This window comes from Acartia tonsa, chromosome 1 (assembly GCF_053477335.1).
Source record: "Acartia tonsa isolate MP-2025a chromosome 1, ASM5347733v1, whole genome shotgun sequence".
Taxonomy (NCBI): Eukaryota; Metazoa; Arthropoda; class Copepoda; order Calanoida; family Acartiidae; genus Acartia; species Acartia tonsa.
In genome coordinates, this window is record NC_137260.1 from 9,139,939 (window position 1) to 9,166,098 (window position 26,160).

General features: G+C 31.1%; 2 protein-coding genes across 2 annotated transcripts in view; both read left to right on the forward strand.

Annotated features, from left to right (window-relative positions):
* LOC145311949 (uncharacterized) overlaps window positions 1–24,658 on the forward strand; it is a 135,924-nt gene extending 111,266 nt beyond the window's left edge. The window contains exon 3 of the mRNA XM_080151022.1: window positions 22,644–24,658. Coding sequence (XP_080007148.1) covers window positions 22,644–24,092 — 1,449 coding nt within the window. The 3' untranslated portion in view covers window positions 24,093–24,658. The remainder of the gene's footprint in view (window positions 1–22,643) is intronic.
* The window catches only part of LOC145312473 (uncharacterized), a 396,718-nt gene that overhangs the window by 211,842 nt on the left and 158,716 nt on the right, over window positions 1–26,160 (forward strand). The gene's annotated exons all lie outside the window — the stretch shown is intronic.

The following is a 26,160-nucleotide window of genomic DNA, read 5'->3' on the forward strand; positions in this document are numbered from 1 at the left end:
CAAAGTCATGAAAAATTAATAATGATAATTTTATATTCTTTCATTGGGTTTCATCAGAATGGATGATAATTCAAAATATTTCTATATCATCCCTTAAAAATTAGATTTATGCTTCAAACAGCAACTATAATTGTCTTGAAATTATATTTAATTTTAAGATATTCCCATTTTGAAAAGTGGTGGAATAACATTAAAAATTCAGCGCGGCAATTGCTCAATATAGGCCTCTAGGCCCACTGCCTATTTTAGTCCTTCAAATACCTCGATTTCTCTCTTTTATTATTTTCTCTATGATAAACACCAAAGATATGGATAAAAATGTGTAAAATATAAAAATAGCCAAAAACCTGCAAAAAGGCAGTCTGACCGTCATTATTGTTTTCTTCAAATGACGGGAAATTTAATTTTGATATCTTTAACTGAAAAAATTTTGAAAATCGGACCATAAACACAAAAGATATGGGGAAAATTTGGAAAATATAAAAAATAGCCTAAAACCTGCTATAAAGCAGTCTGGCCGCCATTGATGTTTTATAGTTAATTGTGCTCCTTAATGATGGGAATGTTGTCAAAAAATTTCAGCTCTCTATCTTTTATAGGAGCCGAGAAAATCACGTTTCCCCCAATTCATTAATTACGGACAGACGGACATTGTGAATTATAGAGTAGCTTCGCTACTAATAAATAGCTGAGAAGTATCAAAGACTTTTTCACTCAGTGAATTTATCATTTCATATTTAAGTCTTGAGAAGGTTTTTGGCTATTTTTGCAAGGCCTTATGAAAACAGATCCCCTGGGAGCAAGGGGCGTAGCAGCTAGTATATATATGAATAGATATGTTGAATACAAATTTAGTCGCAAATTTAGTGAGAAAAAAAAACATAAACAGTTTTTAAGTATTTAATCCAAGCTACTTTATCCTAAAAAATTCAATTTTGCATGAGGTACACTTCATACAGTTTTGTACTGTACATAAATAGTTATTTATCGCTTCGTATTATGGACAGCTTTCCGCGAATATTAAAATGAAAGATTTTAAGACGAAAACCAGTTTTGTTTGTGAACTTGACTTGAATATACATATTGTCCACTTAAAGCAACATGTTTTATTCATCAACTTTTATAAAACAAGAGACTGGGATATGCAAGGATAAGACAATGGTCAATAAATTGATGTACATCCCCAATGATGATACACAAAATTATCCATTCTGTAAATAACACTCATGAACCAACCAATCAAAATTCCATAAAGGCCACAAAGATGTCAAATTAATGAATGAGAAAAAGTTATTATAAAACTTTGAGGACTAGTGTAATAAACAGCTTAATGTCCCCAATCAAATTGATTCAGATTATGAAACTGAAATATCTATAACTGTAATGACTATTCATTAAAGACTGGCATAATAAAAATACAGTTAGATAACATATCCTTTTCTCTGATATAAACATTTTCAACAGTCTAAATAAATTTCTATGATATTCTTATACAACAGCTAATAAAAGTTAATCATACAGCCAAGTGAGAAAAAAAAATTTTGGGAGGGGGGACGCTCTTTTCTCCAACCCCCTATGGACGTCCTTGCTTACAGCTTGCAATTTTTTTTAATCTTAAAAATTTAACTTACAGACATGTGCACAGCCAGTTGCTTTAGTATTTAGATAAAAAAAACACCGACAGACTGATGGACATGATCATTTATACACTAACTTTGCTTAGCTTTGAAAAAAGGTAAAAATATACTTCTAATCTTCTACTAAATTCTCCAGTTTTGCTACATTCAATAAACAACATTTTTTTGTGAATTCAAGCATCTTTTTGATGAAAGGATGACATGGGTTGGATTTAGTGGTCAAAAGAATTCATACTAGCGCATCTACCTTATAAATAGTACGAGCAGATACGCTCTAGGCAGCTAGAGTTTTTTATTATAAGCAGAAAAATAGCCTAAAACCAATCTGGGACCTATTTAAAGCTTATAATAGAGAACTTAATCAGTTCAGTAGTTATTAGAATTTCTTTTTAATTGGATTGTAAGTTTAAATTCTTAAATTTTAATCTAAACGTTTAAGAACAATGTACTTTAATATTTCAGATTTATACATATTTTATAATATGATAAATACCAAGGAACTTGGCCATTGCCCACTCTGGGTATAAACATCACCATGGTGGTCCACTTCTAAGGTGCAACTTCAACATTTTTATTTTTGGTAGATTTTTTATAATACAGCAAAGATTTTAGAATAAGGTTTTTAAATCAGAAATCTAAAGAGATTAGACAATGGTCGATAACTTGATGTATATCTACATCCCCAATGATTTGACAAACGATTACACTTTCTGTAGATTACAATTATTGATTAAAACGTTTAGACACTCAACGACTCCAATCAAAATTCAATAATGGTCCCAAAGTTATGGAGCAAGCGAATACGAAAACGTTATTATAAAACATTGGGGACTAGTGTAATAAACAACCTAATGTCCCCTCCCTTCATGATTGTAAACCTACCTTTGTATTACTCATTTAAGACATTTCCTAAAAAATGAGTAACATTCCCAATTTTGCATAAACACTATGGAATCTAAGTTTTTTTCTGTCTACGTTGAAATGATTGTAATGTTTTTGTTGATGTTTCAGCATTATTTAACAATTATTAAGGAATTTTAAGAGTGTGTCAACTTTATAAACTGACCAGCAATATAAAAAACGGTATAAAAGGAACATTTCTATACACTTAGTAGTTTATTTAGAAATTGTTGTTTATAAAAGCTGTGTGTATTTATGAATGGATGTAGCTGGCTATAAGAAAGATTCCCTTCATCGACCCTCCTCCCCTCCTACTGGATAAACGTACTGACCAATAAATAATGTCCATGTTAGCAACCTAATTTTACGACAATTTTTCATAATAATGTCGCATATTCTATATCCATTTTTATATGGTTAAATAAAACTTTTTTCTTCTTTTGCAAAAAAATCAAATTAAAATTTCTTCAGTTAAAATTAAAACAAAATTATGTAAAATACAATCATTTTGTCCCAATAATGACTATTGACTAACATTACTCCCTAGAATACATTGAAAGCAAAATATAGTCCAAATTTTGCATCAATAGCTATCTCTTTTTGTAGGGCTCGGCAGCCACGTGTAAACCTAAGTAAATTCATCATATTATAACTGTAAAATTCAGCTGAATGTCTTAACCTTTTCCTAAACAGACAATCTGTCTTTTCAGAATTATATTTTTGTCACACAAGCCAATTTAAATTTGATGCGCGGCTGAGACGCGGCTGCTAAGCCCTGTTTTTTAGTGTGAGAAAATATATAAAATTAGCATAAAATATTTCACACGTTTCCAGATTACAGAAGCACAAAAACAGAATTACATTTTTTACCCATTAGTATATCTTTTCCATTCTATTGATAACGTTTTAACAATTTTACCAATAAAAAATAGTAGATTTTTGACTATTTTGCTTTTGTTATCCTATTTTTTAAAGTAGTAAGCTTCTTTTAGGTCCAGGGAAGGTTTATAACTATTTTGGGTGATGTTATCTCCACCCTCCCAAGATAATTCGCATCTAGAGGCTTCTATTTGGCGCAACCGATAGTATCTGCATAAAGTTATACTTTTACTTAAAGTCAAATTTATTTAGCAAAATGAGAAAAATTACAAAATTTTTATACTTCTGGTTTATATATTTTAGTGACGCTATTCTAATGCAAAACTAATTCATAGCATCACCAAATATCATACAAAATTGGTGTTTATTTATAAATACAAGAAAAATATTTTGGATAAAAAATGTTTTCTGAAAATTTAAATAGCTAAAATATTCGTAGAGGCAAATCAAAAATTTATATTGCCACTTTTGTTAAAGTTTGATTTATATATCCATGTTTATTTATGGGTGATTAGAGTAAAACAATATTGGGGGAGGGGGTTAAATAACTGTATGTCCACACCCCGAGGACCCTAGGCCGAATTTCAATTGGGTCTTAGAAAATCAACCAATAGCGTCGGTAATATTAACACAGTTGTTAAGCAAGTTGTTAGCAGACGAAAAAGGTCCCCAAAAGGGGGATCCAGGCAGTGGCCTGGTAATACATCTATGTCTAAAGATTTATTTATGGGTGGGTATTCAGCTGTTTATAAGCATTATTTTCTTTGGATGTATTGAATAAACGTCTGCTTACCAAATATCATAGTAGAATATTGAGAAAAATTAGGAAGCAAAAACTCAATCATAGGGGGGACAGGGATATAGAAACATTAAAAAAAGTCGTCCAGTCAAATAAAAAAACATCCTGTTTACTTATGACTTTCTTGATGTTTTTTTTTATCACAACGTTCTATCATATAATAAATTGGGTCGATGGGGGGTGCATAACAAGTCTATACAATGATTTTTATGATTATCAGAAATTATTTTATTTTCCGTTGGCGTACCCCTGTCCTTGATTAATCAGGCCAGTACAAAAAAATTATTAGTAGCTATGGGATACATTTTTAGTAGCGCAGCTACTCTACGCAACATTTTAACTTTTTCCCGCATTATTTGAATATGTGTGTAGGATAAGCTTTGTCAATTTTTTTGCCTAATTTATACATTAATAGGTATATTTACCTACCATAAATTTGACCTAACTCCCATAGACGTCTAAGCTTTAAAATATCAATAGTGTACCCCTCCCCCCCCACCCAAAAAAAAAAAATATTTTTTGAGTAATATTTGTTTGGGGTGGGATATCCCCCCCCCCCCTTGGACGTTTTTCTATCTCAAAAGAAAAGTGCAATTGTGTGCACATGGGAAAGATCTTTTAAAAGTGTTTATCTTCTGATGGATATAATTGATCTTGTTATATCAACCATTTCTTCTATATCTTTATTTTCACTGTCGAATTTGATTCCACAGAAATTGGCAGCACAATATTAAGGTGTGCTTTCAGATCTGCAAAACAGCCTGTTTTGCTTAACGAATACAACGAAAATAAAATTACCAAACATATATTCTAATAATTTAACCATGTTTTACCCTTAAATATTGGGTAGATAAAAAATGACATAGTTTTGTCGACTATTGTATATTAAAATTATACTTATACTGTAGAAGGGTTGAAAGCTTACATATTTTCAAGATGTTAGTATGCCTGTAATATGAGTCGACAATGTAACTAACATTAGGATGTTTCTAAGATTTCGGTAAAAGAATAACATACCGAACAATAATGGTTCAAATTGTTGAAAGCTTGAACTTGAAATCGTCTAAAACTTAACAGATATTTGCGTATTATATTCTAAAATTAACTAAATATTTTGCTACAATGAAAGGACACCGAAAATTAGAGGCCCCATGTAAATGGATGTCAAAAAAATATAAAAAATGATGTCTCAGATATTATTGGCAAGCAAGTTCAAAGGCCTGAGAGCCCGGGGCAGCAGGGATCTATAGGGATAAGACATTGACGATAAACTGATATGCATCTCCAATGATAATATACAAAGTTAACCCTTCTGTAGATTACAATTAGTGGTTGAAACGTTTCAACGCTCAACTTATTGAACAAAAATTATAAAAGTCTCCACAGTTGATGAGCATACGGATAAGAAAACGGTATTATAAAACTTTAGGGGATTAATGCAATAAATAGTCTAATGTCCTCTTCTTCCCTGCCGGGGCTGTCTAAATTATTCAGAAAACAGGATTGATATAGATTTTACTATAAATTAAAGAAAAAAACGCTCGAAGTACAGTTTAGGAATGTATATAAAACATGCATTGATATTATGACAGGGGAAAAATTGATGTCAATTTAGCTTGCTATTATGGACATCATTTATTGGTCATTTCGTAAGAAGGGAGGGGATGAGGTAAGGGCGTGGATTACATTGAAAATGCCATTTTCTTGGGATGAGATATGATTTTCAAGTTTCTTTAAACACTTTCCAGACGTATGACCTTTGACTATTTACCTTATCAACCTTCATAGTTTATAATTATAGTTGCTTCAATACTTATGGACGTTGTCATTCTTGTTTAATTATAAAAAAAACTATTTAAAAAAATTAAAAAGGAGAAGTCGAATAAAAAGGATGAATTATAAATATTTCATTTCAAAAGATTAGATCAAACCTAATTTTAAAATTTAATCTACCTAATTATTTAATCAAATTTTGAAAGTATATGTACCCTATAAAACCCTAGGGCTGTTATTATATCAATATAAGACCAAATGTGTGTTATTAATTTGATAGATTTAAGAAGAAGACATGATTACTTAGTAGTAAAATCTAGGGATCTAAAGGGATAAGACAATAACCGATATGTACCTCCCCAAGGATTATATAATTAACTCTTCTCTAGATTACAATTGGTGTTTGAAACCTTTGGACAATCAACTTAATGTGCCCACCAAATTAAAATTCATTAAAAGTCCCCAAAGTTGTCCAGCTAACGAATAAGAGCACGTTATTATAGAACTTGGTGAACTAGTGTAACAAACAGCCCATTTCCCCTCTCTCTGACTAATATGTCTAATGTTAGTCGACATAAAATATCATTTGTGATCAATTTATCTTAAGCAGCACAATGTCGATATAAATCCTAAATAAGGTGTCAATAGAATACTTCAAGATTAACAGGGCATCAAGTTTATTATCCTCTAAATAATGCCTCGTAGGCATAATTTACAAATAGTAATTTCAATCTTAAATTAGCAGAATAATTGGAAATTAATCAAATTTAGGTTAAATTTAAGTAGCTATTGTTATAAGTTGTGCTATTTTTGAGATCTTAATTAATAAAAAGGGGAATAGAATCAGAATATTACATGCACATAGATCTTTTGTATAGAAATACTTTATCAGCAAGACTTTCTTAGAAATCAAATATTTTTGTGTAAAAAGAAATTAAATTGATGAACCTTAAAATGCGGATTTTTTTATTTAGCAACCTAATATTTTATATTTAATACCATCCAAGGACGTGAGGGGGGAAGGGGTGATTACCCCCCCCCCCCCGTCCTTAAAAAAAAATTACCCCCCCCCCCAAAAAAAAAAAAAAAAGCTTGGACGCCCCTGATACCATCCTATATTTTTTCTTAAATTTAGGGGGAAGAATAGTTGACTTACAAAATAAGCCCAGAACCTTTATAAAGCACTTTATTATATAAGATATTTAAAATTTAGTAGCAAAATTTTCAACAAAAATGTATAAGAATTTTTTCCCTTTATTACTTTTCCCTTTATCCCTGTAAATAAAGTTTTCTGTTCATAATTAACATCCAGCAAATTTAGTTCCTAAAGGCAAATTCAATTAATCAACCCAGCTCTATAGAAATTTGCCCAGAGATACAATGTTAACAAAAATAAAAGAATTAAGGGAATAATTAAAAAGGGGATTTATTAAACAATTCATAGTTATTTTTTAGTATATTAAATCATTGATTTAATTTATTTCAGTAAAATTATTTTTGTTATAAAACTTTATGATTAATTTTTCGGGTTTTTTGTATTAACTTACCAATGCCTTTTCATTCTGTTCGCATTGTTGTAAACGAACAAATTAAAATATTAAACTTAACGATTTGCTTTGCATTAAAAAAATATTTTAGGTATGATTTACCTAATATCTTATCCATGCAAAAGTTTTTAATGGGTATATTAGGTCTATATAATATATTTATATTAAAATGAACAAAGAATTTATTCAACCTTAAAATAAGGAATATTAGAAACATAGATAACTTATGTAGCTGCTACTATTTACTGTTTTCAGTAATTATAGGCAAGTTTAAGTCCAATTTTGCCTAAATTTAATCCAAAAGCAGTGAAGAATATTTTATTTATGCAAACCTAATACGTCTTCATCCATTTGGGGCACAATTAATTGTTTTTTTTGCTGCATAATACTGTACTTTAATAAGGAAGCTTTACAAAAAAAAAACAGCAATGTGACGTCATAAAAATAAGGGATTACAGGAAAAGTGGAAAAGAAAGCCCCTAAAAAAGAGAAGGATTATCCCTCATTTTTATGACGTCACATGGCTGATTTTTTTTAGGCACTTTGTATGGCTTCAATGTAAACATGGAACCCCAATTTAAATTAAATCAGGCAAAATATGTCAGTTTTTATTCACATTAATACATAATACATATTTTTCAATCTATTTTTCAAACTTTTTCCACTAAACAAGAATAATTGAATTCAAAACAAAAAATAAGAATCGCAAAAACTAATGATGCATTGTTTACTTCTATACTGTAATTGTAGTAACATAAGTGTAAAATTAAAAAGATATAAGTTATTGGAACATAGTTACCTGGTATATATATGTTTTTAATAGTAATAAAGAATAATAAAGATATAGAGTAGCTCCGCTACTAAAAAGGATTATATAAAACATTCCTTAGTGGCATATTTGCGAAATTGAATATTTTTCTTCCTTCCCCTTCCCGCATTTACATTTCAATCATAGATTAAATATTTTTACTTTTTTATTAAGCACAATTTTAGTTATGAATTAGCGTTAATATGAGTATTTGCTTAATCCAGAGGTAAATTCTTTTTTAAAAATTGGGTCGCTGCTCGCTGGCGAGGCAAAATTGTTTGTGTGAAAAATCCTCTAAAATCACATAAAAAATCTACAATAATTAAATAAAATCATAGAAGAGTTATTAACATAGGATTTTAATTGATTTTTGTAGATTTTTTATGTGATTATGGAGGATATTTCATATAAACAATTTTGCCTCACCAGCGAGCAGCGACCCAAATTTTACTTAAGAATCCACCTCAGATTTTATTTGATTTCCTTTCTATCAGATTCTTTATCATTGATGGGAAATGAGGCTTTGTTAAAAAGACACAATCTACATATACTTTTTATATGACATCATATTCATCATGGTGTTTTTTTTTTGCGAAAAAGTAAAAAAAAATCAATTTGCAGAAAGTTTTTCATGGATACAGCAGTATTAATCCCCCAAAATCTTATAATTATATAAAATTCTACCTTTAGTAGCTGTAGTAAACATAAGAGTAGACAAGGGTTGCATTGTCTGATATACAATTACAAACACATTGCTGTTAATACTTTTTAGTTTTAAACTAATGGCAAGTAATATAATTTATTTTTGGTTGTTTAGCACATTTATGAATCCAACCAAAAAACTTTTTGGTAATTATTTATTAATGCTATCCATCTTACACCTAGTTTAACGATGTAAACGCTTGAATCCAACAAATGCCAGTGTCACCAGGGAGAGAGGGAACATTTGGCTATTTATTATACTAGTCTCCAAAGATTTATAATACGTTTTCTCTATTTGTTGGCTTGACAACTTTGGGGACTTGATTTTGATTGGTAGTTTATCACGTTGAGTGTTCAAACGTCTCAATCATGGTAATCTACATGATCATTGTGTATCATCATTGGGGATGTACATCAATATATCGGCCATTGTCTTTTCCCTTTAGATCCCTGCAAATGGCAGTGTCACCCATTCATAAACTTTTTTTCAAAGCCATAAGCGTGAGAATATTTTTGTCACAGACATTCAGTTTAGAAAAAACAAGTACCATTGAGTTAGTTAGAAGCGCGGCAATTATTTTGTAAAAAGATTTGATTTATCAGTTTTCTGAATATAATATAACTCTAAAGTTATAGTTATTTATTACATCTTTTATAGACAGCTTTTAGCGGATAGAAAATGTAGAAAATTTAATTCAATTTTTGATATCCCCAAGGGGTCGAATTGAATAAATATTTTAATATATATGTAAAATCTAGTTTGAATGCCAGAAACTAGAAATAGAAAATATTAAAATGTTTTTAAATAAGAGATCATTTTAGCTGGGGTTATTAAAGAGAATCTTTGCTAATGTATAAAAACGCATTATACCCAACCAAAATTGCTACACCCAATTATTCCTCAGTTTATTAGTCATATAATTTACAATACATGATTCATAACATAACATATTTTATAGCATAGAATATCACTACTCTAATACTTTTTTTATGTATGGAAGTTTTTTTCACATATTTTGTCATACTTATCTGAAAGTCAAAACTTTATAGTATAGCATGTATTTTGTACATTAAGAAACATACCAGAAAGCTAAAAAGTCATATATAGCTTACAAAAACAATTAGTAGGTACCCTAATTGAAATAGATATCAATATCTTATTTTTAACTGTTAATATATCGCAAATTTGAATTTCGTTTTCTTATATCTGAGGCTATTTATGAAGTTTTAGCTTTCCAGCTTATTTCAAAAGTATAAAAAGAACCTACCCGCCCCACCCCCCTTTTTGATTATTTTGCCTCTTGCATGCTTCATTTTTCATTAACAAAAAATATTCTTTTCAATATGCAGAAAAGTTGCTGGTAGAATAGTTTTTCTTTTAGTTACTTATCCTGAACATTTAAACAATCTTCAAGAAAAATCTATCAATTTATAAAATTCAAAGACTTATTTGACCTAATTTGCATATTATTGTTAAACTCAATAAATATTCTTAATAGTTATATTGTATAGAAAATCAGGGAGTAAGGGGACATTGGACTGGTTATTACAATAGTCCCCAAAGTTTTACAATAACGTTTTCTTATTCGTTGCCTTAACAACTTTGAATTTTGAAAGGTTCCACCACTAACTGTAATCTTCAGAAGAGGTAATCTTGTGTAAAATCATTGGGGATGTACAATAATTTCTCAGCCATTGTCTTATCCCTTTAGAACCCTGATAGAAAATCTTCTTGGTGGGTAAATGAAAGTTATTGAATATTTTGCCAACGTGTGCCTTGCTTTTCTTTATTTCAGTGAGAACTTTGAATTGAATAAAGTGAACTAATACAATACATTGATGTGCACCTCAAATTATGAAAAACAAAATTACCAATTCTATGAAATTTAATAAAAGTCTCAAACTTTTAATTTAACAGATGGGAGAACGTGTCTATAAAACGTTTTGATGAAAAAAGTAAAAGAGAACAACATTTCACAAGTAGCACAGAAAAAAATGAACAATCTATAATACAAAGTAGAACGATGTCTGTCCGTCTGTCCCTTAAGATCTCGGTAACCACTGAACCGATTGAATTCTACTCTTCAGGGTATATACCTATTGGTCCTGTGGTGGTTTTAAGCTATTTTCTTGGGGGGTGGGACACCCCCAACCCCCCCAAAAACAAAAAAATCTCCCCCATTTTTTTTTTTTTTTTTTTTTTTTTTTGTAAGAAATATCCTTGGTCCTTTGTAGAAGATTTCCTTTGTGGAATATTTCCTTTGTAGAAGATTTCCTTTGTGGAATATTTCCTTTGTAGAAGATTTCCTTGGTCCTTCTTATTATTTTTTTTTTACAAATTTCACCTTACACTTTTTTTACCATCTCTTGTGGCGAAGCCGCTAGTAAAAACATAAAGTAACACATTAGAATCTAAAAAAATGAAAAATCCGGCAGGTTTTGAAGAAAAACCCCTATAAATAACAATTTCTTTGATAGCACATTCAATTTAGTCTATATCAAGTCAAATCAAAGTCTGTTTTATAAACAAGGACGAAATTTAAAATTACAAGGATGGAAAACTCGAATTCTAAAGTAGCCTTACTTCACTATGATTGATTCAAATTTCTCACTCTGCATTGTATAGGCTTGTAAAATTACATTACAAAAGAAGTGATTAGCGGGTTATTACCCAAAGGATTATTACCATTGAGGGAGGTAATTGAGCTCTTTATTACACTAGTCCCCAAAGGTTTGGGACTTTATTGACTTTTGATTGGTTGGTTCTTTAAGTTGATTGTCCATACGTTTCAACCACTAATAATAATTTATAGAAGGGGTAGTTTTTATATCATCATTGGGGATGTAATATACATCAATACATTGGAAATTGTCTTATCCCTTTAGATCCCTGATTTTTACCCAGGCTTCTGTACCTTAAGATATCAGGAATGAAGGGATAGATAGACAGATAATAGTTATATATAAAGAATTATTACCCGGGTTTTTGTAACTTAAGATATCAGGAATAGAGGGATTGATAGACAGATAGTATATATAAAGAATTATTACCCGGGTTTTTGTACCTTAAGATATCAGGAATGGAGGGATTGATAGACAGATAGTTATATCAACAGATCTATAGTATATATGTATGTACTGACAACTACCTCCCTTCCTTTTTCAAAGACCCTTTCTGCTACTTGGCTGTGTTAATAAAATCGACATCATTGGTTGATTTTCAATGACCCAATAGGAAGGTTGCACAAGACGGTTGCGATGGGGAGATACAGTTATTTAACCCTTTCTCCCTTTATCCAAAGAATTATTACCCCTGGCTTTTGTAAGTTAAGATATCAGGAATGGGGGGATTGGTAGACAGATAGTTATATAATAATAATTATTACTACTGGTTTTGTACCTTAAGATATCAGGAATAGAGGGATTGATAGACAGATAATAGTTATTTATAAAGAATTATTACCCGGGTTTTTGTACCTCAAGATATCAGGAATGGAGGGATTGATAGATAGATAATAGTTATATATAAAGAATTATTACCCGGGTTTTTGTAACTTAAGATATCAGGAATAGAGGGATTGATAGACAGATAATAGTTATATATAAAGAATTATTACCCGGGTTTTTGTAACTTAAGATATCAGGAATAGAGGGATTGATAGACAGATAATAGTTATATATAAAGAATTATTACCCGGGTTTTTGAAACTTAAGATATCAGGAATAGAGAGATTGATAGACAGATAGTTATATTTTACGAAGTTATATGGATAAAATCGAGTAAAAGGATTATTATCCCAGCTTTTGTACCTTAAGATATCAGGAATAGAGGGATTGATAGACGGATAATAAAGGGTGAGTAAAAAAAAATGCGTACCTTTTTAAAATTAAAATTGCGCGGCTTGTGTTAATAGTAGAAAAATACAACGCATACCGTTAGAACCGCTAAGAAGTCTATTTTTAGGAAATATAAAAACGATTCCTGTGCTACGCATAGTTTAGGAGCTACGTGTTAAAATGTCCCAACTGACTTAAAACTTGACTTGCGAGTAAATTTTGGGACATTTTACCTTCTGGCTCCTAGATTATTTGTAGCACAGGAACCGTTCTTATATTTCCAAAAAATACAGTTCATAACGGTTCTAAAGGTGTGCGTAACATTTTTCTACTATTACTACAAGCCGCGCAATTTGAAATTAAAAAAGGTAGGCATCTCTTTTTGCAAAATATCTTCTCTAATTTTTAGTTATATTTTAAAATTTACTCGCAAGTCAAGTTTTACATCAGTTGGGACATTTTAACATGTAGCTCCTAAACTATGCGTAGCACAGGAATCGTTCTTATATTTCCAAGAAATAGACTTCTTAGCGGTTCTAACGGCATGCGTAACATTTTTCTACTATTAACACAAGCCGCGCAATTTGAATTTTAAAAAGGTACGCATTTTTTTTGCTCACCCTTTAGTTATATATAAAGAATTATTACCCGGGCTTTTGTAACTTAAGATATCAGGAATGAAGGGATAGATAGACAGATAGTAGTTATATATAAAGAATTATTACCCGGGTTTTTGTAACTTAAGATATCAGGAATGGAGGGATTGATAGACAGATAGTTATATAAACAACTATAATATCCTATTATATAAAGTATTAAGCTTCTTTTGTCTGTAACGAAGGATCTCTCTAACCGCTGAACTGATATGGTTCTCCTTAACAGTGAAGCTTCTTATAGGTCCAGGGAAGGTTTTTAACTATTTTTTTAACCGCCCCCACCCCCCATTCATGTTTCCCTAGAGGCCTCTAGGGGCGTAGCCACTAGTATATATATAATACAACTATATATTACCCGGGCTTTTGTACCTTAAGTTATCAGGAATGGAGGGATTGATAGACAGATAGTTTTATACAGGGCGTTTCAGAAAAAACTGCGTTTTCCAAATTTGGGAAACAACCATTAGGAGTACAAAAAAAATAATTATATGTCAATATTCTCTATAAAAAATATGCATCGAAATTGTTACAGGTGTTTTTTAATATCTCTGAAAATAACGGCGCATTTTAAAGCATAAATATTTCTAAAGATACGTATGGTGCTTTTTTCTGGTAGAATTTTGTGCCTTAAGGTTGGTTTTCAAAAATTTATTCACTTGAAAACAAAATCTTAATACGGCCAATACAATTTTTTACCAATTACACTAAAAATTTCATTAAAAATTCCCTCACTGAAAACAAATATTCAGTTTTTCTTTTTGTATACTTAAGAAACATGACCTTAAAAATTGCTCATGTTCGTAAATCCCCACCCCTCATTTATTCCTATAATCCTTTAATTTGATTGACAGGTTAAGATTTAAACTCATAATTTATCCATAATTTGTAATTAAATGCTTTAATAAAAAAATTCAAACTTCAATAACTTTTTTGTCTTTAGAGATTTTTTGTCAAATAAAAAGGAGTTTTTTTCATTTTACTATAACCTACGTTATTAAAGAAGATTCTTTTACTGCAAATGCATCACAATCAGGAAATGTGAAAAAATGATAAATTGCAGTTTCTTAAAAATGTTTTTGTGAGGAGCTAAAAAGCATTTCACCTTTAAAACTCATTAAGGTACTTTTCTTATACCTTTTTCTAAATTAATATTGAAATTCTACGATTTTTTTATACATAATAGAAGAGTTATTTTAATTTTTCTTGCACAACATTTTTCACATAAAGCATTTTTGGAAACTATGTACCTGTCATAGAGGCCGTATTTTTAGAGATAATGAAAAACACCTGTTATAAATTTGATGTACTTTTTTACAGAGAATAAGGACATATTATCGTTTTTTCTGTATTCCTTCTTGTTGTGTCAGAAAAACGGAAAACGCAGTTTTTTCTAAAACACCGTGTACTAATAATTAATACCCGGGCTTTTGTAACTTGAGATATCAGTAATGGAGGAATGATTAGATATTATAATTTTATGATACTTTTATTTAAGATCATAGAAATAGTAAGATAAATAAAATATGACATTCTAACCACTCTTTAATAATTTCAGGTATGTTTTATTCATCAAATCTATACAGTATTCTATTGAATTAAACGAAATTTAGCAGAAATGTTTAAAAGTAAAAACCTGACCAACCTCCTTGACATTTTTTTTTGATAATGCCTATCCAAAAATTAAAATGCTTATTAAAGTTATTAACTTTTTTAGCTTGTTAATTTATTTGTCACTAGCGGCTACGTTCCTAGAAGGCCTCTAGGGACACGTAAAATTTTTTCTTTCAACCTATTTTAAAATCAGCTATTTACCAAAAATATTTTTTCACCGATAGATGGTGTTAGTTATGTTTTCAGCTAATTGCAAAGATTTCCAAAGGGCGGCGTTTTTATTTATTTTTATTTTGTCGATTTTTCTGGGGAGGGTGGTGGTACCCTTCTCCAAAATAGTTATAAACCTTCCCGGGACCTATGAGAAGCTACCTTGTCAAGGAGAACCCGATCGGTTCAGCGGTTAGCGAGATCCTTCGGTACAGACAAACAAATCCTGTTACTTTATTATAAGGATTTAAATATTCTGGGGTATGTGATCTGCAGAAAAAATATTAATTTTGCACAATTGTTACATGATTAAAATACTAAATATAAGTACCTGTCCCTGGCCATTGAACTGTTATGACCAAGGGAGGGAGAGGACATTGGGTTGCCTATTACACAAATTTTGATTGGTTGATTCATTTAGTTGAGTGTTCGAACGTTTCAACTACTAATTGTAATCTACAGAAGGGGTATATTTGTATCAATTTATCGGCCATTGTCGTATCCATTTAGAACTCTGGGTATGACCCCCCACCTTTTTATTCTTGATTACTTTATGAATATGTCAGGGATACAGAGATATGATAAATCAAGAAAAATAAATTCTTTTCAAATTTTTTGCCAATAAAAATTAATTAGCATAATGTCATTTTAAGACCGATTGCTAGAAAGAGAAAAATTCTTCAGGTACAAAATCCATTTCCGTTACACATATATCTGCCGATATAAAAGTGGTTTGTAACTAAAACCCTCTCTTGCATTTTTATGGCTTTTGTAATAAACCTTTCTCTTTCTCTATATATCTATCTACATATCTATCTTCTTCTTTCTCTCTCTCTCTCTCTCTCTCTCTCAATATTGTTATCGATTTTCTATGTCTTTCTCTTCTCACACATTATCCTTTTAGATTTCTGTCTCTTTCTCTCCGAGCGTTCAAATCCTTATTTTCTCAAAATCCTGATTTGTTTATTCTCCTTTTTTCCTCATTTCTTCTATACTTCATGAAAAATAAATATATTATTTGATAAAAAAATATTACATTAACATCTAAAGAGAGAAAACATGCTCGAATCAATTTGTAATGTCTGAGTAAATAAGTAAAATTCATATTTTTTTAACATTGTTTATAATGTTTATAATATTTTGTTTTAACTTTCATAGAAAAACAATAAATTAAAGTACGTCTGAAAAAAACAAATAATAACGACATCAAACTGTATCAATTTAGTAAAAATAAACAAGAGTAGAAAAAAAGCCAAATATAATTAGAGCTGCCTCGGGCGAAAAATTTCTGCCAGCCTCATAAACCATGTGACCCGATGTCAAAATCAATTCATTACAGTCTCACTATTCAAGCTAAGTCATAAATAAAGCCAAAATCTAGAAATCTTAAGGGATAAAACTAAATTGATGTTTATCTAATGGTTGAACAAGTATGAACAATTCTAGTTTGTAACAACCAACCAGCATTTCATAAAAAGTATACAAAATTTTATGGGTCAACACATATTTTTAATTTTTTAGGGACCATATAATTTGGGAGGGTAGACCTGACTCATAATGATTTAGAGAAAGGATAACTTTTTATACATAGAGTTTTGCCAGAAGCTGTTATGAATTGATTATGGTTATTATCTATTATTGTCTCCAAGCATAATTATGAACAAAACACAAATTAACCACGCTTAAACTTATACACTAAAGATCAGATAGACAGATGTACAAAAAATATGGTTAATATTTTAGTAACGTGGCCACTCTTAAACTAAGATATGTCCTAACGTCTGCCATACATCAAAATTGATTGATTCTTTAGGAGTGGGCAATGGGCTATTTATTACACTAGTCCACAAAGTTTTATACTAACGTTTTCTTATTCACTGTGAACTATTATTGCATTTTGATTGGTTGGTAAATTAAGTTGAGTGTTCGAACGTTTCAACCACTAATTGTAATCTACAGAAGGTGTAATTTTGTGCATCATCATTGGAAATATACATCAACTTATTGGCCACTGTCTTATTCCTTTTTATTCCTGGATTACCAGAGACTTTTGGCTAGATCTTGCTCCTATAAGCTCAAAAAAAATATCATTCCGAAGTTTAATAATCAAAGCATACTAGAACATGTTTTGCATGTAAAAAAAACTTCTAAAAAATAAAAACCTAAATGTAGCGCAGCCCCCCATAACTAATGATTCTTCCGCTTATTTTAACACAGAAAATATGGAATCAGAAAATTTGCCACAAAATGCTAATAAGCTTGGGCATTAGGAGCAAAAGGCAATCCTATATAGTAGCAAATGTAACTGGATATGTGTGATAGTTCTTTAAGATCTCGAAAACAGCTGGACTAATAAATTTTCAATAGAAGGGAAGAGTAGTTAACGCCAAAAATTTACAAATTTACAAATTCCATTCAAGAAGTTGTTTATAGTGCCTATAAAAAAAACGACATACAATACAAATCACCAATCATAGGCCAGTACACAGACTAAATTACTAATGGCAGGCCAGTATACATTTTAATTGACCAATAGTAGGCCAATATGGCGTCTTTTTATAGGCACTATAAAAAAACTTCCCATTTAACAACAATATTTCTTTTTTTTAGACAAAAAAATTGAGTATTGGTTAAAACCACAGAGACTAGGTGCGATGACACTTGTAATTTGAAATTTTTAAAAATTGCGCAATCCTTTACCCCATAGCATTATTACTTTACCCCCCATTAATAACCACAGATGTAGCAGGAAAGGGATGGGGCGGGGATGGGAGGGTGCCACTCCCATTTTTTATAAAAATGATATAGCCCGGGGTTATAAAAGAACAAGCAATATGAAAAGTTAGCGAATAAAACAGCACAAAATTTTCACATTTATTTTTTTAAATATAAATTCTAGATTCTGATGCCATAAAAATGCTGAAGTTTTGTCAAAAAGATTTTTTATTTTGAACGACTCTATAAAATTTAGTTAGGGCCATTTATAATTTTCACAATATCCCAGAAAGCAATTTTTTCCGATTGAATTGATACTTTTTTTTGCGTACTTTTGAATTCCTTCTTTGCGTTATTATACGCGTTATAAAATTGAAAAAGTTTGCTAAAAAAATAGTTAGCTTCATGGCAGAAATATTTATCCCCCTTTTCCCCCAAAAGTAAATAGGCCTATTATTAGCTAAGCATAAGGCAAGGGGTATATCATGGTCGGACAAAGAAAGGAAAAAGGCCTAGTTACAAAGAGATAGCGAGAGAGAGAGAGAGAGAGAGAGAGAGAGAGAGAGAGAGAGAGAGAGAGAGAGAGAGAGAGAGAGAGAGAGAGAGAGATGGTTGGTAATTCAAAGTCAAAAGATGATGGTATGCTGGGATGGGCGGAATTTTTATAACATTTTCAAAATTACACCAATATCTAAATAATTGATGTACCTTGCATATATTAAATGGTGAACATCAAAAGGGCTCCCTCTGTAGATTTAAACGATGGGTCCAAAAGTTTTGACCCTGATAGTTTGATCCAACCAACCAAAATTTAATAAAAGTCCCAAAAATCTTTTAAGCCAACATATGAGAGAAAAAGTATCCTATATCAAAAAGTCGTAAGATTTATTTCCCCCTAAAAATTAACACATTATTATATTTTATTTCTCAAAAAAAACAATATTTGTCTCGTGTGAATAAGAACAGCCGGTAAAAGAGAAACAATTTTAGATAAATGGTCCATTCCTAAATAACCGCCCGTCTCCGTGTTATTGAACTTGGGCCCCTTATAACTAAAGTAGGGTGAACGACCTAAATTGCTCTTTTATTACAACATGGTGGTACATTTTTTTAGGCCTGTCAGAATTATTTTAAACGTTTGTACAGAACTTTAGAATTTAGAAAGTACATATAAAAATTTTGTTAATTAAATATCTTTTTGACGCTAACTTATTCTAAAATGAAAAAGGACGATAAAATCCATAAAAGCGAATCAATGAAACGGTAGGACAAACGAATTTAAACTCTTGTAGAGTGTCAGTACTAAATAATTGAAATCAATAGGATAATTCTAACCTATTTATATCAACGAAAAGAGCTAATCGTTTCGGAGGGTCAGACGGACCTATCCTAATTATAGAAAAGTTTCGCTTTAAAAAAGTCTGGTTTACAAATCTCAAAAAATGATGTTAAGACTAAAATCTACTCTGATAATCTATGAGACCAACTTTGTATATAACAATGATAATATAACAAATGCAAATCTTATAAGAGTGTCTTTTTTATCCAACTCTTTAAAAAAGCAGTATAAAAAATAATCAGAGATTAGCAGCAGTCCATCAAATTCGGCCGTTTACTATGCTAATAAGCTGCAAAAATAAGTTGAATAATTTTTAAAGTGCTGGAAATTGCGATTGTAATAACCTGAGCCTTAACCACCTAGTTTTATTGTGTATTTTCTTTTATTAAAAAGTATGTTAATCTGATTGTTTGAAATACCCAAAATAAAATTAATCAGCGCCCTAATTAATTTTAGGGTTTTATAGCGCAATCACTGCAGAAACGCAGGGATGTAAAGGGATAAGCCAATGGATGATAAATTTTTATACATCCCCAAAGATGATACACAAAATTATCACTTCTGAAGATAACAGTTAGTTGTTAAAACCTTTGGACGCTCAACTTACATTGAACAAATAAAAAAGAAAACGTTATAACAAAACTTTGGTTACTAGTGTAATAAACAGCCCAATGTCCCCTCCCTCCCTGGCGATAAAAGAACCGACACATTTGCACACAGATTATTTTATCATAAAAGTGTCTAACTTTACCCTCCCATCACACTCAGGAATGGGACTTTTTTCCTGAAAAATTAAACTTGTTATTTATTGTTTATTATCTTACTTAATAATTGCTTAAAACTATGAAATAAAGTTCCTTTGTCTCAACATTTCAAAATCTACTAAATTAATTATTTCTCCTTTCACATAGGTTTTAGGGATAGTTTATTAGTTTAAGCCTTTCTTTTGCCTTTAAATACAGAGCCCCTAATGCTAGGCCCAGCCGATAGTTATTAAAAAGTATAAAGTAACTTCCATTATTCTTGACTCTCAAAATAACAAACAAATATCTTTACTCTTGATTTTTAAAGAAATTAACTCTCTCTCCGAGTCTAAAAACTTTGAAAAAGAACTCTTTTTATTTGCATAAATATAGATACTAAAAACAAAATCAAGAATATTTTTTATCTTTAAATTAAACTTTGTACTGTTAATTTGTTGTACAATATGACCGAAACAAATTTTTATTATTCAACTTTACGACTTTAATTATTTGTCTTTGCCTTGCAAAAATATTAGAAAGAGTAGAGTCAACTATAAGGCCAGTGGAAAAAAAACATAACCCTCCCCTCCACATTCTAAATGATTCGAAATATTTCTCCTTCCCCTACAGAAAGATCTACCAAAAAGTGACCCTTATCACTGGGATCTAAGGGATAATACAATGCTAAATAAATCATGATAATTTAATAACCCAATCTGTAGTTTAAAGTTATTGGTTGAAAAGATTTTACACTGCTAGTTTGAGTCAACAAATCAAGAAAAAACAATAAAAGTACTCACAGATTTTAAACCAACGCGATGTTTGAGTAATCACGTTTATAAACTTTAGGACCCAGTAAGGTGTATTTTTAGTTTAAAGTCCCCTCCCTGGCCACCCAGGGCCCTATCTGAACCTTTATTACCTAACCTAAAAAAAAAACATTGTTTTTGCCATAACATAGATGTTAGGGGTTGAAGTGTTCAAAGAGGACCATTAGCAATATATATGTATTTTGCCAAAATATTTTTGAGACCACCTGCCCACTCTAGTTATAAAATAATAGGTGGTTGGCAGGGATCTGAAGGGATAAGACGATGGCCGATAAATTAATGTACATCGCCAATGATGACACACAAAATTAACTCTTTTGTAGATTAATTTAGGGGTTTAAACTTTTTGACACTCAACTTAATTTACCAACCGATCAAAATTCGATAAAAGTTACCAAATTTGGAAGCAAATGGATACGAAAACGTCATTATAAAACTTTTGGTTAAAGTGTAAAAAGCAGCCCAATGTCCCCTCCCTCCCTGGTTGGTGAGGGTAATAGATATACATACATAGATAATAGGTCTTCTTTTTAGGTTTCAACAAGTTAGGCCGTAGGTCTAATATGAGTGCAAAGACCCCTCTAATTATGATCAATTAGGAGGTTGATAACTAGCAGTCTAATTATATAATACCTATTTTATTATGAGCAAAGCTGATATTTAAGATTGGCTTGTATGTTGGTATGAAATTTTAAGTTGTTAAATTGTACCTACGGCTGCGCCTTCAGCAACTAGAGGCTTTATATTTGAAGAGAAGGACAGAAAACCATCCCTATAATTTAATCTAAACATCAAATAGCCTCAAACCACTCCGCGGTCAATGTAAACCTTTTCTGTAATGAAGAACTTAATCGGTACATTAGTTATTATTAAAATCTTAAGGTACAGACAAAAAAAAACCTTATTATTTTTTTACAATAGGACATTACAAACTGAAATTCTTTATGTATGACATTTTACTGTTCTTTTTGGTACTGTTACTATTTTTAGCTGTGTTTCTTATACACTTGAATATTCTTGTATTTTGAGTAATTACTTTTTTGGAGCAGATGTCTTTTTAAACCCTTTTGCAACAAAGGGGTTATTAAAAAGTTCACAACTTGTTAAATATAGGCCTAATGGATAATTAATATTTTTAAAATATATATTAATTATCATTTAATATCAGTAGCTAATTGTTTTAAATGAAATTTTAACACATAATTAAAGCTTAAATTATTATAAGCTAACATCTGTTAAAATACTAAATTTATACTCTAATCACAATGCCTTTGACTCTTATTAGAAAACCTGTTTTGAAACTTAAAAAAAGTCAGAATAATTCTGTTTTTGGCATGCAATAATTGTTTCAATCAAAGGAAATTGATGAGGTTTGGGAACTGTACTTTTAACCAGAGAGAGGAGACAATTGAGACAAAAACGTTTTCTTATTCGTTGGCTTAACATATTTGGGGACTTTTTTGATTGGTTGATTCAGTTGAGTGTCCGTACTTTTCAATCAATAATTTTAACTTACAGAAGGGTTAATTTTTCGGCCATTGTCCCTGACTGATGAAACATGTTATGCAAAACAGTTTTTCTTCAGAAAAAATATTTCTTCATATTATTATTTTTTTTTTCAAATGAAAAAAAAACTAATTTCAATTTTTTATTTCAGAGTTGTAAGAGCAGCCCAGTGCGTGTGAAGCGGCCCATGAACGCCTTTATGGTCTTCTCCTACTACGAGCGCAAGCGGCTGGTGGCCGAGTGTCCCGAGCTCCAGAACATTCAGCTGTCCAAGGAGCTGGGCCGCCGCTGGAACAACCTGACCGACGACCAGCGCCAGCCCTTTGTCCGCGAATCTGAACGACTGCGTGAGTTGCACACTAAGGAATATCCCAACTACAAGTATAAACCGGCGGCCAAGCGAAAATCTCGCGGCAAATTGAGTGAGGCTAGTAGTGAGGCTAACCTTCCGGGTTCAAGTTCTATGAACTCTCCAACCATATCTTCCTCCTGGACCAACAAAGTGTCGGGAATCTCAATATCTCAGGGACAGCGCGGCGTATTAAAGTCCCTGAACCCCAATCGACTTCACCAGAGAGTGATTATTGACAAGAATTTTAAAGATGCGCTACGCCGCACATCAAGCTCCAATTCCATCAAAAAATCGCCAGGTTTTGTTGCCCTAGGCGGGGCAACCCTAAGCTCCGCCTTACGCAGTGGTAATTTCGAGGATGCTAGTTGGCGGTTGTCCCAAAGTGTGCCCACCTCGCCAGAGTTGCTGATCCCTAAACAAAGTCCAATTTCGACGCCTAGCAATTCTTGCCCTACCACGCCGGTTAATATGTTGGCCATGCGGGGAAGCATACCCGTGTCACCCTACTCCTGGTCCACCAAAGATCCCACTTTATCCTCCCATCCTGTTTTATCAGCTGGAGGCAGGTCAACCTGCACCACTCTACCTGGAATTATCATAAGATCCAGCATTCCGGCTCAGTCAAATTTAACCTCAATCCTGATGGATTCCAGCTATCCGGTTTCTTCAAGTTCAAGCTATCCGGTTGAATTGAAGCCTATAACCGTTGTTTCCCCGCGAAAATTGCATAAATCAATGATTACAACATCATCTAATACTTTAGAAGCGTCAGCATCAAGTATAACTACAACAATTTCAATGCCTTCCGGCTCTACTACTAGAAACCAACAGCCACAAACTTATATTTTGACAGGAAACCAACAAAGCAGCAGTAGTTTACCAATTTTTATTCTTCCACATGGTACGACAAGAAATTCCAACCAATTAGATGACAGTATTCTAGAATCAGCTGATATAACCAACCAATCAGGTGAGAGCATGGAAATATCATCTGATCCAACGAACCAATCAGGCGACAGTATTGAAGAAACAGCTGGTAGAATGCACCAGACAGGTGGGGATGATCTTCCTGACCTAAATGATATCTTCTCAACTGCTCTTGACCCTGATCTGATGCTGAGCTGGTCAGACAACCAGCTGGAGAACCTGAACCTCCAGTCTGAAGAGTTGAATATCCAGTCAGAGGATTTGGAGCTACAGGGGGGTGATTGGTTAGAGAAAAATTTATTCTCCAACATGATGCAGTGATTTTATTAAAAGTTAAACAAAATTTTGTGAAAACCAAAAAAATCAAGAAAAACAATTCTCATTACAGAGTTACTTTTAGAGTGCTTTAAACAGGGCTTTATTGAATTTTTTTATTTCTTTACAAAATTTACTTTAAATTATCCCTCATATTGTCAAAAACAATGAAAATTTTTAAAGATATTTGCATTGACTAATTTTGAACCAGTTATATATTGTAAATTATTATGTATATTCATTATAAACTTTTGCTATTATTTGTTTTGTCAAAGTTTGTATGAAATGTGTTTTTTTGTAGTCTTGTTTCTCTGTCTAATTTTTTTATTGCTATCTATATTACTTTAGTATAAGAATATTTTTTTTTTGAATGATCATTATAATAATTATTATCAAATTACTTCAGTTATCTGGCCGTTATAACCAAAATCGACTAATTTCTGTCATATAATTTGAAGAGTTACATGTTTTGGTAGATTTTATAACCATAAATTAGGCTAAAATATTAATTTTAAAATTTTCAGTCTTGCTCTGCTACTAATATAAACTATTATCCTTGTTTATTTAAATTAGTATAAAAAAAGAATATTCTCGTATTCATTCGAATCCAGTGGATAAAAACCGGTTCTCATCCATACGAAAAAAACTATGTCTAGCATCGCATTATATCCAGCTTTCTACGAATATAAAATGTACGATCATAAGATTAAAGCCAGTTTTTTTAATCTTATAACTGTACATTCTATATCCGCGGAAAGCCGTATATAATACGATGCGAGAAATAACTATTAAAAAAACTTTTTCTCAATTTTGTTATTTGCATTAAACTTACATTTTGATTTTTTTGTCTTTGCAATATTTGTATTTTTAAAAGCGAAGCTTTTCTATAATTAGGGTCGGTCAGTCCGTCTGTCCGTCCGTCCATCAGTCCGTAACGGATAGTTTTGTTCGTTAATTTAGGCATGTTAGAATTGTCCTGTCGATTTCACTTTGCATGATGATTCCTGTAGTAGTTAGGTACGATTTAGAAAGAGTAGCAACTCTATAATCGTTACCAGAATGTCCGTACGTCTATTTTAAACATTTTTTACTTTTTAACAACAATTATTTATGTGATAAAATCATCCGATTGATCTGATTTTTGGATTTTTTTATTTCTATTATAATAGGGTACAATATTTTGAGCGAAGCATCTCTATAATCAAGTCCTAAAAATGTTAGTATGTCCTTAAACATTATTCTGTATTTAAGAAGTTTTGCAACAAATTTACGTATAATTTTGTCAACACTTATATATTAAAATTTTGTATATTCAGTTCTGACTCTTTACAAGAGTTAATATTCGTTTGTCATACCGTTTCAGAGCTTCGCTTTTATGGATGTTGTCATCCTTGTTGTTTATAAATTTAGCTTAAGTTATTAGGATCAAATTTATCTATTTAATACGCATTTTTAATTTGATTAATTTTTGAGGCATCTTATTAGAACTTTTTTTTTGGCATTTATTGTTTATGGCATTAACAATAAAGTACAAAATTTTGCTTTTGAAACTTGTATTGATCTCAAATCACAACTCCTTGGAATATGAGTTTGAACTCTACTTAAGAACCTGCGTTTTGAATTTGGTGTATTTGAACTACAATACGATGATATATTTTTCGAAGCTTTCTATATATATAAAAATGACGTAATACTGGCCTACCATTGATCAATTCAATTGTATACTGGTTAGTCATTGGTAATTTATCTGTGTACTGGCCTATTATTGGTAATTTGTATTGTATGACGTCATTTTTATAGGCAAAATAAATAGCTTCACACTTTCCCTTTTAGACTTTGAATCTTGTTTTAGACCTCTAATGTAAATTATATTCTAATTTTTTTAATATTCTATTCCAAAATTTTTTCAATGAGTTCAAACTCTGACATCATGGAGGCATTAATAAAATGAATTATTACTCTTAATCCTAAAATAATTTAGGTTATATTTTAGATACCTTATATGTTGTAACTAATACGCTTCTTTTTATAAGAATTTTGTTATTTAACTTTTGTTATGTTTTTATGATTGTAT